Raw genomic sequence first — 14,428 nt, forward strand, 5'->3', positions numbered from 1 at the left:
ATTCTTAGAAGAGGATGAGGATAACAGCATTGAAGATTACCTATGCAAGGATTAGAACCTAGACAATCTATTAGAAGACGATGACATGTCATGGTCTTCATCCTCACCTAGCGTAGACCCCTACTCATGCGATGACTATGAGGACATCAATTCGGTATCAATAACTAATTCGGGTCCAAATATGGAGGCAGACTTGATCAAGAAAGATCTCAAAACTGAAGAGAATCTGCCCCTAGCAACTTGTCGTAAGATATCTCACTGCACTAAAATGCAAATTTTGACCAACGACAACCCCAAACCTAATCCACCCGACCGAAAATCCAAGACTAGTAATCCCGTTAATCAACGGAAGTTCTCAACAAAAGGAAACACTAGACCAATGACATTTGTCCCTTATAAGAAACACCCATTACACCAAGTCATAAAAGACAAGGAACCTAATGTAAGGAAAGCTCATGTGAATTATCATTTGAAATGGAGTCCCCAAGGGAGACATATGCATCCAAACTCATGAGCATCCTGTTTAAGCCACCCGAGATAAGATGATCCTCGACATAGTCAAGCTAGTGACTTGAAAGAAGCGTTGCTTAGGAGGCAACCCAAGAACGACCGTTAAATTTGAATTTTCTAGTTTTTTTTTTGTCTTTAGTCGAGTCCAATTTTTAGAACAGCTCACAAAACTTACATTCTTGGTGGCGTCAGGCAAATTTAGGAGAATGGAATCAACCATAAGCAAGGAGAAAGAATCAGAACAGAAAGAAGGGGATGAGTAGGTGTCATTGTTTTGCTATATTTTTATATAGGTATAAAAAATCACCTATTAAAATTATGGACCATTTGAAAATAGTGTTTTTTTTTTTTATCTATCTAAAAAATAGTAAAAAAATCTAAAATTTGGTATGTAAATATATTTTCATATGAAAATCATACTTACTGGTTGGATTGATTATTTGAACTTTGAAAATAGAGATATGGATCTATAGCGCATATCCATCCATAATATGCATATTACCACATTCTCACTCCATTACTTTTGTTATTTGCCTCTTAACAATTACAAGGTTAACTAACGTTCTTATTGCCGATATTCATGTGTTAAAGCCATATAATTAACTATTGTTATTCTTTAAAATATCCATGAATTTTTCCATGTAAAAATAAAAAAGGCAAATAGTCAACGTTAAATGCATTTGTGCCCTTGATTCTTGTAATTTCTTTGGTTTAATTAGTTTCGTTGGTTCTTATTTTCCCCGTAAGCTTAGAAAGATGTAATAGGAAACAACAATCATCAGATGTAACAGATTTAGTAGCAATTCTCACAATGATCACTAAATGTATAATACTTGATTAAAACACCAAGTTACATTAATTATTTTGAGTATTAATTACATCCAAACAGAATATGACATAAGCCTACGTACAGGCTTGTAAAACCAAATTGAAAAAGAGAAACAACATGACTCATCTATTGAGTTCTTTAATTAATCGAATGCATATTTGTAGAGGCTTAAGGTGTAGAATCAAATGGTGGTGCAAATATCGGTGCAGGTGTAGGTGCAGAGTTGGAGCACGGCAGTGGGCTCCCACAAAGACATGTATTGTTGTCATATACATAAGAATGGTACCGCCACCCTGAGGTATCTCTCCGCATAGTCTGTTGGAACTCAGATTGAGCCACGACAACACAGAAGCATTAGCAATTGAATTGGGCACTTTCCCATAGATTCCATTATTATTTAGAACTAAGCCTGTGAGGTTTTCTGGGATTTCCACATTACTCAAATTGATTATAAGACAAATCAATGAGAGTGACTATCTTGTGTTTACCAAATATAAAGAAGCATCGCCAGTAAGTCAGTTATTACTGAGAAATATAATACCAAAATTTACCCAACCATAACACCTCGGTATTTTGCCAGTCAATCTGTTGTGGCTAAGATTAATCTCCGCAGATGGAGCAGGAACAAGTCCCGACGGTATGGCACCTGTGAGGGAGTTGTTATAAAGGTTTAAATACTCTAGGTTTTGTAATTTGGAGAGAGACGATGGAATTGAACCAGAGAGATTGTTATTTGATAAAGTGATTTGTGTGAGGTTGTTTTGGTTAAGAAATTCAGGAACAGGACCAGAGAGGTTTGTATCCCCAACATAAAAGCTACGAAGATTGATAAGTTTGTTAATGCACGAAGGAAAAGGACCACATAGATCATAAATCAAAAAAATAGATAGATATTCTAGTTCGATTAAGTCGCAAATGGCTTGACGAAAGGGAGCGGACAAATGGAGGTCAAATAGAGAGAGAGACTTTACCCGACCAGTACTGGTACATGCTACAAAACTATGAACGTCTGTCACATTATTACAGAAGCCGAAACCATAGACCCATTCGGGGAGAGCATCAGGCGGGTTGCCTAGCTGCTCCTTGATTTTGAGGAGCACTGAATAATCATCGTTTTGATCAGCAGATAAAACTAAAGAGGTGAAAGAGGAGAGGATAAGCAGTAAGAAAATGATAGCCATATACATGTTCCTTTTGGTTTTCAGGGTTTGAATGGTTTATGCTTTGGATGTTATGACGATGTAAGCTCTTATATAGAGAGGCGAATAGCAAACATTTCAAATAGCGCGCTTTCTTTTTTTCCAGCAACTCTTGTTTGCAATATTAAACTATAATGAGGCGACCTCGATAAAAGTGCACCGTAAAAATTAAGCAAACGCTACTATTTGAAGAAAAAAAATTGAGGTTTTGACCTAAAAGAAGTAAGTATTAATGATTCTCTTACATCATCTAGATTTTGCTTATAAAAGTAATCCACATTCCACAAAGAATATTTCTAAGTGAAAAAAAATATTGTGTTGAATTTGGTATCACCGGTTCATATTGTCCTCGATCCGGTAGACCGGTACCGGGAGGATTTTTTTTTAAATAGAATTCCTTCAAATTATTTCAACAGAACAAGTTTTGTTTGGATGGATTTTCGAAAACTAGCCTCCACCGATCCCTAGAATCGGTGGAGCAAACAAAACCCAATCTACACCGGTCCTAGGGACCGGTGGAGCCTGTTTTGCACCAGCCACAGATATGCTGCACCAAAGGTCACACCAAAACCTCCACCGATCCATAGGATCGGTGTAGCTTCACAAAACATCTCCACCAGTCTTGTGGACCGATGTAGGTTTAGAATTTATAAACAGGGGCTATTTGAAGTGGATTTATTTGAGTACCATTTAAGCTATTTGAAGCTAGGTGTAGGTTTAGGATTTTTTGTGGACCATTCAAGCTATTTGAAGTGGATTTATTTGAGTACTATTCTAACTCCGTATTTGTAAATTGATCCGGTCCACAGAAAATCAATATTTGGGTACTAATTGATTTATTTGAGTTACCATTCGGGGATTTATTTGAGTACTATTTAAAAGAACTCTCCATTGATCCGTAGGATCGGTGCAGAAAAAAATATTGATTTTCTGTGGCAATGCTCTTCCGGATGCGAAAATGAGTAAAATTTGTCTCCACCGGTCCTAAGGACCGGTGTAGGTTGGGTTCTTTTTTTTGCTGCACCAATCCTAGAGATCGGTGGAGGCTAGTTTTCGAAAATCTAACCAAAGAAGGCTTGTTCCGGTAAAATAATTTAAAGAAATTCCATTTTAAAAAAAATCCTACCGGGAGTAAAACAAAATAACAGCTATATCCAAAAATATTTAGACTCAACCGTTTGATTTGTGAATATGTATCCTATATACATATATATAAGCATGCCTTAATTTCCCAATAATAGAATTTTATCTAGAGCTATGACAGTATTTGATGTATAGCACACTAGTGGAAAATAATACATCAGGATCAGTTATATACGCATATTAGTATCGGAATACAACCGATTCTGATGAAGGCGATACTGATACTATCATAATTGGTTTTTTATTTTTTAAACAACCGATCCAAATAGCACCTATTAGGATCGGTTTTTTACTATAACCGATCTTAATAGGCCATTATTTGGATCGGTTTTTCTTAACGAACCGATCCTAATAGGTACATTCTAGATCGGTTCTTTAAAATAACTGATCCAGATTAATACCTATTAGGATCGGTTCTTTAGCTGAACCGATCCGAATAGTTTTTTTTCTCGTTTTTTTAATACCCATTATTAAATAAATTAGCGGTTTTTTAAAAAACCAAATCCGATCCAGATTTATTCTTATTACTATCGGTTTATTTAAAAAACCAAACCGATCCAGATTATATATCAAGATCGTTTGTAACAAAAAACCAAACCGATCCAGAAAACTATCAAGATCGGTTGTACATAACAACCGATCCAGATACAGGACTATCAAGATCGGTTGTTATGTACAACCAATCTTGATAGTGTTTTGGAATTTTTTTTAATTAAAAATTGTTTTCTAGATCGGTTTTTGAAGTAGAACCGATCCTGATGTTAGGTTGAATGTAAAAAATAAAATTTTATTTATTTGGCCAGCTTCTATTTATATATATATGCTGGCCCAATATGCATACAAATCACAGATAGATATCAAACACATCCTAAATTAAGTTGACACATACAAATCTTAAATTAAATATCATAGACATACACATCCTACAGATTAAGTTTACATATCCTAAATTGTTGTACTTCTTCTTGTCGACTTTACCTCATTTAGGAAATTTTGAACTCACATTTTTCGTAAGTCGCTCAAGCGTTGTACAGTATGTTTAGCGGGAATGTCCTGCATTTTTTAAAAGATAGAAGAGCATGCACAATTAATTGTGTATTTTATTATATTTGAAGCAATAATGCTTAATTACTTTTTGAAAATATATAAATGCATACCTTTAAGTTCGAAAAAGTATAAATGTATTCGTTTATTATGTCTTACATGAGCAACATGACATAATATGCATATTCCCAGCCGGCTGATTGTTGTGGGCACTACATATCAAGTTTGAAAAAATTGAAATGTATATTAATGAGCATACAAATGGCTTATATGTCTAGATATTCACAATTTTTTGCATCTAGGTCCTTATAATCATATATCTCAATAGAAACTATTACCTTGCAATCGTTATGAATCGTCAAAGAAGTACCCATTACCCTGATGAAGACACTATTGAAATATGAACACATTGAACAATCAGTACTTACGAGAGATATTTAAAATGATAAAATAATAAAAAAAATCTAATTCATTCTAAACAAACATAAAATTTAGGATGGCACTTACTCCTCGATCGCAGCAATGATCATTAGCATTTTTTTACTCTTCTTATCAGAATCGTACACGTACAATGCACTTTCTCTTGGCATAAGCACGGCCAATACCCAATGATTGCTGCATGTTAGGTTTGTAGCATGTCATATTCTATAATTTTTATATTTTGACATAAATATAATAAAATTAGAACATATATATAACACTAACATCTGATGGTGAAAGTTTTGATGCTTAGATAGCAAGGAATAAAACAAAAAATTTATTCGACTCAAAACAAACGATCTAGTTATTGTAAGTGCAAGAAACAATCTTAATTAGCCTAATCAAGAATGGAATAACATAATACCTTGGATTTGATCTCCAAATCAAATCAAGAAGAGTTGTCTTGCTTAGCAACTTCTTATTCCCTTCCTCCTTCAATGGTGGTTGTGCTTTAGCCCCTCAAATGACGAGCCTCCTTAGGTATCCACCGAGAGATTAAAGAAATACTTGTATCTCTAAGGCTAGTAAGAGATTAACAAGTAGAACCTTAATCCTAGTTTAACCCTCTTCTTAATTTTTGAAAACTTATTAGAGGATTTCTAGATCTCAACACATGAGAAAAATTGGAAGAGAGGAGAAAAGAGCAAATTTCGGCCAAGATATATTTCACAGAATTTCTGACCTTTCGGTACTAAAATCCTTATATCTTTTTCTAGGTAACTTCAAACGACTTGAAATCTTCACCATTGGATTCTAGACTCCAAGGGCTATAGATTACATAGGTCATGTGTCTAGAATGATTAGTATTTACCTTTTCAAATTCCAGTTCAAAGTTACCTAAAAAAATCTGTCCAGAAATTTCTTTGCTCTTTAATGAGATTGATTAGATTTAATGACATATTTAAATATTCCTTAAATCATGTCATTACTAATCAATTCTCCCCAGCATATATTTGGGCTTTGGGCTTAAACATATTAATCGTATTAATATTTAATTAAGTCCACAATCTCATACATTAAAAGAGGCCAACATATAAATTAATATTCCATGTTAATTTATATGCATCTCTCATGTGTCAAAAGCTATTTAAAATATGTCACACATACTTTAAATATTACTAGGATTATTTTATAACATCTCCATGTCATAAAATTGTTCATATATTAATAACATATAATTTGTACAAATTAATTATAACTTCTTATAATTAACATAGCACATATTATATACATATCACATATGCTTTATTAATATATTTTCTTTTAATCTTTTATATGGTGTGACCCTATGGGATCCCATCATTATGGCAATAGAATTAAACATTTTAATTCCATAAATCAATGATACAACTAGCCATGGTATATTGATTACCCAAATGACGTGGATGAAAAAGCACAATGCAAAATCACGATCCCTGTAACATTAAAAATGTTGTTGTGTCAATTCCTTGCCACATGATATCCAAATAATCGTAAGGTAGGAATGTGTCATCCTTACCAATTATTCTTTCTTGATTTCCTGAAGTTTAATTATGATATGATTATCATATAATCATATTGCATGCACATAATATAAACTTTATCAAGGGGCCTAGAGATATCATCACTTATATTAACATATAAGGGACAATGGTTTCTTGATACGTATCGTTCTTCCGCATAAGTTATATGCACTGCAGTAACTGCCTTTATAACTCCTGGTTAAAGAGAGCGTTGGACAGTACCAACAATACACATCCCTTATGTAAGAAAAATAAATATCTCAACCAAAGAATTCTAGACACAATGAAATATCAATGACACAGAACACAATCCATATGATATTTCATTCTTGGGTCTGTCCAGTGCCATACATCTCCATGTATGCACATGTGTGATTAGATCGATAACTCCTTATCGTATAACCTATAGAACATGGCCATCATCTAATCACCACACTTATCTTATATGGTCAACCAGTGTACCTTTGCTGATTGCCAAGATAAGGAACATTTAAGAGTAAACAAATTTATTCATTGTGAAGTTCTACAATTTAAGTCATCAACTCAAATGATCCACTAATATGAATACTCAAGGTACAAAATGATAAAATCATTCACTAATAAACTAAACATATCATAGATATGATCTGGGTCTAGGACACCAACACTAACAGATGGTAAGGTATAAATATCAATATCTTGTCCCGATTTCCGTTGAGTGCTTCCCTTATATATTGAAGTGTACCTCCTCGATCATCATTCAGCATGGTGGCATTCGTTCGCTGGGGGTCCATGAAACCAACCTGCTCATCGGGAAATTCCTCCTTGATAAATTTGTGCCAATACCTAAAAAAAGAAGTCATACAGGTGTTCTCAAATTTGTTTTATTTGAATGAAAGGTACTAAATTCTATAATTATTACGAATATTAACTCACAGCATCCACATCTGAATGACTGATCCAGTGAGCCACTCCCGTGGTGTAAGCAAGGCCGCATAATCATCTGCATAAACGGATATGGAGTCTGGTGAACAGAAAAGATCAAGTGGCAGATCGATTTTGAATGGACTGCCATCTAGCTCTGAAAACCGATCACGCAACTCCTTGAATGTTCGTCCCAGCTTGTCAAAATTGATATGATCAAACGCCTTGACATTACTCGTTGCATTCCGACCTCCAGGAACCTGTACCTCTTTGCGTGGTTCCTGCAAAATTTCGTTAAACTAATCAAATGAAAGCTTGTGAATTTAGTACCATGTTATTTACCTTAAGTATTTCCCATATTTTGAGCTTATTCTCATCTGGAACATTTTTCCACCGTTGGAACCTTATAGGAACATGCCTTCTTACCAATATCCCAAATTCCGTTGCAAAACTCGTTGTCTCTTGAGTAACAACCGGCCTGTGAAATTTGTCAAGTTCCAGCTTTTTTCCTTTCTCATTAAATTTCTCCTTAATTTTGTTAGGCCCGCTTCCTCGTTTCTTAACCGAGGCTGGCTCACCATCACCTTCCATATCTATTCTTTTTCAAAATAAGTAATAAGTATTACAAATTCTAACACTTCTTAGGTTTCTTTGATATGAGATTCATCACCACTCTCTATACAAAACATAGTCATTTGTATATATATTTTTAATGATCTAATATAGATAGGGGCCGGGTTTGGAAACTTTCTAAAAATTAAACTTCTTGTAATTTTCCCTATAAAACCCTAAAATAGAGTAAGCAATTTAATCCTCATATCTATATTACACACATAAAATCATCACCATTACCATAAACCCGACCACTATATTACACACATAAAATGGAGTAAGCCATTTAATTTTCATATCTATATGACACACATAATCCCCAAGAGACTAAATCAACTCTACTTGCATCTAAAAAGGTAAAGCTTGCTATGGTATTCCTCCACACATAAAACCATCACCATTACACACAATGCATAACTGAATTGAAAACTCAACAATTTAGTAATTCACTTGAGTCGGGAAAATCAACAACCCGAGCTCAAGAAATTGAATACTACCATAAACCCAATCAAGCACAAATCGATCAAGAAGAGCAAGAGAGTTACCCGATTAGAGAGAAGTGCAACTAGGGTTAACGGAGGGGCACCAGCGGCGGCTAGGGTTAGCGGGCTCGACGGAGGAGAGGAAGATGGTCCGATTAGAGAGAAGAGGGCTCCACATAATCGATGGCGGCGGCTCAGGATAGCGGGCTCGACGGAGGAGAGGGAGATGGCTCCGGCGGAAAATGATTTTCGGAGAAGGGAGGAGAAAAAGAGAGAAGTGATGAATTGAAAACTCAAAATTTTTGCTAAGTACTCAAATGCGCGGGACTAAAATATTTTGTGAATTAAACATCAAGATCGGTTCTTTAGCTTAGAACCGATCCAGATAACTATCAGGATCAGTTCTAAGCTAAGGAACCGATCCAGATACCTATTAGGATCGGTTCTAAGCTAAAGAACCGATCTTAATAGTTATTTTTAATTTTTTTTAATTTTTAACATCTGGATCGGTTCAGTACTAACCAACCGATCCAAATACTAAAAAAAATCAGATAATTAATTTTATTAGTTTTTTATTGGTTTAAAAATATAAAAATATAGATTCTAAATAATAATTATTTGATGTTACAAAATTTTGTAGCTTTTATTTAACAAGATAATTTATTAGAAAAAATAACCCATCTTTTAGAAACAATTTGTAAGTTACAATAACTTAAAAGTTAATTTCTAATATAGTACCCTCTTTATGTTCTAATTTATAAGATAAATTTTTTGAAATAATTTATTAGATAATTATAAGGTTATTTATTAAAATAATTTTTAAATTTTAAGATAATATAATTTTAAGATAATTATAAGGTTGTTTATTAAAATAATTTGTAAGAAAAAAATCATCAAGATCGGTTCTTGTTAAAATAACTGATCTAGATAACTATTTGGATCGGTTCTAAGCTACAAAACCGATCCAGATAGTTATCTGGATCGGTTATTTTATATGGAACCAATCTAGATGTTTTTTTTTAATTTTCTTATAAACTAATAAAAATAATAAAATTAATTAGAAGAATTTATCAAATAACATTTCTTATAAATTTTCTAAAAGTAAATTTACAAATTAATTTCTAGAAAGTAATCTTGTTTAAGGATTTTATTAGAATAATATACAACAAAAATATAATATAGGTAATTTACTTTTAAAAAATTCATAACTAAATTTATAAGAAAAAAAAACATCAAGATCGGTTATTTTATAAGGAACCGATCCAGATGTTTTTTTAAATGAACAAACAAGATTACTTCTTAAAAATTATTTTGTAAATTATATTATCTTAAAATTCAATAAATTCTTTTAATAAATAACCAATAAATTCTCTTAAAAAATTTCTTATATATTTTTTTAATAATTTTTTTTAAATGTGTATGTGTATGATATTTTAGAAATTATTTTATTATATAATCTTACAAATTATTTTAGTATATTATCTTAATAACTTGAAAATTATTTATAACATGAAATAAAATAAGCTACTAAAAAATGACAATAAAAATTAAAAAATAAGCTAATAAATTTACATATAACATGAAAAGAAATAAGCTACAAAAAAATTGAAGAATAACTTGCATACTTCTCATTGTCTAGTGTTTCAATGCATCCTGAAAAAAGAAAAATTTCTTAAGTCAGCGATATTAAAGAATATTAACTCGTACAGCTTTTTATATTTTTATATTTGGACATACCAATAAGCTTTTAGGGATTGTTGCCAGTGGAAACTTCTTCAATCCATTCTCCTTCATTATGATCGTTGTGCGTGTGACTTGTTTCGTTATCCTCACTGGTTGGTAAAGATTCTATGCCAATGGAAAACGGTGGTATCTCATCAAAATAATCGTACGCTTCTTCGTCTTCCACATTATCAATCCCGATGATACGTCTTTTACTAGAGAGGACAACATGTCTTGAACGATTGGTCGGATCAGTTACGTAAAACACTTGCGTGGATCAGTTGGATCAGTTGAAAATAGTTGCATATAGTTGGATCAGTTATTTAAAATAATTTATAAGATAATTTATTAAAATAATTTATAAAATAGTTGGATCAGTTGTTTAGTTGTTCTAAATAACTGATCTTAATAGTTCAACTATTAGGATCAGTTGTTTAGTTGTTCTTAACAACTAATCCTGATAGCTGACTTATTAGGATCAGTTGACTAAAAAAATTCGATCTGATTAGTTTTTAAGATCGGTTTTGTATAAACAACCGATCCAGTTACATATTAGTATCAGTTGTTTCATATAGCCGATCCAGATAGGCCGATCCCGATTCCTGTTTTTCCACTAGTGGCATATAGCATAATAAAATAAGTTGTTTTGTTTTCTCTTCATATGATACTAATTAACATACGTTCAAATTTGCCCTCATTTCATAGTCTTGACTTTTGACAATTAACAATGAAATCTACTCATATAAAAGAAATCTAATTATAAGTCTACCATTCTTCATTTGGACAACGTACGTGCATATATATTTCGGTCTACTTTTCATTTGTTTTTCGTCATAAAGTACTTCTAATAATTTTTTTTTAAAATCACTTGATATATTGCTATATTAATTTTAAATTTAATTAGTTAAGTTTATTCCATATTATGTATATATATTGGGATCGACTAACTATTTTCCAGTCAATTTTCCCCATTCATCTCCCAGTCAATAACTACTTGTAGAGACCATTAACTAACTGAACTTCATTAATTACTTGGGGACCACCTAATATATAATAGATTTTATAACTGACGCGTGCAAATATGGATACCTATGCGCACAAGTGTTAATATATAATATATCAAGTATTCATACCTAAGATATCAAGTATTTCGAAAAAAAAAAACTGGACACATCACACACACATCTTTTACACGTTTTTAGAGTTGAATTTTTTTTCTCCGTTCAATTTCATCAATATTTATGACGATCTGTGAGAAAATTTGTAAATCTAAAACCATGGACGTCTTCTACGTAATTTTTTCTTTCAAATAAGATCCATGATGACATACTTTCGGGTTGTCTGTCGTGCAAGTATTTATACCTCGTCATGCAAATATTCATACGTTGTCGTGTAAGTATTCATATCTTGTTGAGCAAGTATTCATACCTCGTAATGCATTATCTGTGGGGACCCCTAATTAAGTGGGGGATCACTAACTACTTAGGTAACCACCTAATATTTGATAGATTTTACAACTGTCACGTGTAAATATGGATGCATATGCGCGCAGGTGTTAATATATAATATATCAAGTATGAATACTTGCGCGGCGGACAACTCAAAAGTACTTCATCATGGATCTCATTTGAAAGAGAAAATTACGTAGAAAACGTCTGTGACTTTAGATTCGCAAAAAAATTCACAGATTGTCAGAAATATGGGCGACATTGAAGTAAGAAAAAAAATCATAAAATATGTAAAAAAATGAGTATGTGATAAGAAAGATTGTTTAAAGAAATACTTGATATCTTACATATGAATACTTACTATATTAGATGTTAATACTTGCGTGTATACATATTTATGCGCATCAGTTGTAAAGTTTTTCAAATATAAGTGGTCCCCCACATTATTAATGACTGATACACGTTTTCTTTTATCTTTTTTTGCTGGAAGTTGTGGTCCCCTCATATAATTAATGATTGGGAGATGGATGGGGGAAATAAATCTTTATTCATATATATTTGAGTATAAATGAATGATTTAATTTGGACACTCCTTTTTTTCATGGGGGGGAATTTCAATGTATATTCCTCAAAAACATAGGTATTTATTCATGTAAAGTTCATAATATCATATTTATCCTTCTAAATTTCAAAACCTGACCCATTTTATTTTTTAATTAAAATTTATTTTAACTTTATAAAATATTAATTTTATCCTTTATTTTTATTTCTAGTTTTACTAAAAGTGGGCATGTCCACAGATTTCCATTAAAATAAAAATCATACAAGAGAACATTGTTACTGGTACCATCATTGGTACCAGATTACAAAAGTAGCATAATGAAGAGTGAACTAAACTTGGTTTTAGAAAAATACCTTCAACACATCCACAAAAGCATTACATCAACATAATCATTGAAACAACCTAAAACCGAGCAAACTAAAAATATGCATAAAAACCCCTAGAACCAAGTAAATCACATAACACAACATCTTCAAGAAGTAGCATCTCGTGAGACAAAACCTTCATCTGTACCAAGCATAAGGATTGAAACTTGTGCTCCCCCCATAGTAAGGCCCGAGAAATTATCAATTTTACCCCTTATTAAAAAAAAGAAAAAATATGTAGCATGTTTCAAAAAATTGTCAACTTAATTTCTAATTGGTCGGTGTCCAAGGGAAAATGAATAATTTCTCTACTTTTGATGCTTACACAAACACATATACATATATGTCACTGTGTGAGCATTAGAAATAGAGAAATTATCCATTTGCCCTAAAAAAACTGACTAATTAGAAGACTGACATTTTTCTAAACATGTTATACAATTTTTTTCTTTTTAAAATAAAGTGCAAAAGGATATTTTATGAATTTAAAATTAGTTATAATAGAAAAGACAATACAATGAGTATATTTGTTTGTGAGTTTTGGAAATTTACAAGGTCAAATATGATACTATGAACTTTAGAGGAGAAAACATAAATTTGAAGTTTTTGAGGGATATACATGATATTTCCCTTTTTCATAAATCTCAGTTGATGCCGGATTGAGCATGAAAAGTAAATGTCATTGTGTAAGCATTAAAAGTAGAGAAATTATCCATTTTTTCTCGAAAATTGACCAATTAGAAGACTGGCATTTTTCTAAAACATGTTATACACATTTTTTTTTATAATAAAGTGTAAAAGGGTATTTTATGAATTTAAAATTAGTTTTAATAGAAAAGACAATAAAATGAGTAGATTTGTGGGTTTTGGAAATTTACAAGGTTAAATATGATAACATGAACTTTAGAGGAGAAAATGTAATTTGAAGTTTTTGAGGGATATACATGAAACTTTCCCTTTTCATAAATCTCAGTTGATGTTGGATTTTGGATTGAGCATGAAAGATAAATGTCACTGTGTATGCGTTAGAAGTAAAAAAATTATCTATTTTTCCTTGAAAATTGAACAATTAAAAGACTGACATTTTTCTAAAACATGATATACACATTTTTTTTCTTTTTACCTTAATTTTTCTGAACCCAATTTTACCTTAATTTATTTATTGGTTGTCTCTTGGGTATTGCTCTGTAGTTCAACCTGTTAAAAGTCAACCGATCACGATCGTCTCACTGATATCTCCTATTTATCTGCTTAATAGGTTTGGTCATTGTAATGATTGTTAGTTATGTAAAATAAAACTTCAGTAATTTCATTTCATATCATAATCAATTAATCATTGCTTCTTCATCAAAGTAATTAAGAATCCCGATATTAACAAAACTTTCACATTTTTGCCACACTAGGAGAAGGTGTCAAAAAGGTTGCATTTTCTTGCAAATTTTGGTCCTAAATCAGAAAAAATATATTCATTATGCACTTATTTTTATCGAAGTGTACAGAGTTACACAGCGGACCACAGTATTATAAGTTGCATGGGTCTGTATCTGTTACTAACTTGCTATATTAATGCTAAGATAGCAGAGTAGTTCTTTTAAAATTTAGATATCATCTGGTACGAAACAGATAT

At 32.0% G+C, this 14,428-nt stretch overlaps 1 protein-coding gene across 1 annotated transcript; it reads right to left on the reverse strand.

Annotated features, from left to right (window-relative positions):
- Nucleotides 1-209: 209 nt before the first annotated feature.
- LOC144569211 (uncharacterized) lies at nucleotides 210-2,520 on the reverse strand. Its single transcript, XM_078319452.1, has 4 exons — nucleotides 1,881-2,520; nucleotides 1,594-1,760; nucleotides 686-787; nucleotides 210-263 (listed from the first exon to the last, which is right to left on the reverse strand). Exons 1-4 carry the CDS (start codon nucleotides 2,518-2,520, stop codon nucleotides 210-212), a joined length of 963 nt encoding a protein of 320 aa, XP_078175578.1.
- Between the last annotated feature and the right edge of the window lie 11,908 nt (nucleotides 2,521-14,428).

Source organism: Carex rostrata, chromosome 18 (assembly GCF_964058835.1).
Source record: "Carex rostrata chromosome 18, lpCarRost1.2, whole genome shotgun sequence".
Taxonomy (NCBI): Eukaryota; Viridiplantae; Streptophyta; class Magnoliopsida; order Poales; family Cyperaceae; genus Carex; species Carex rostrata.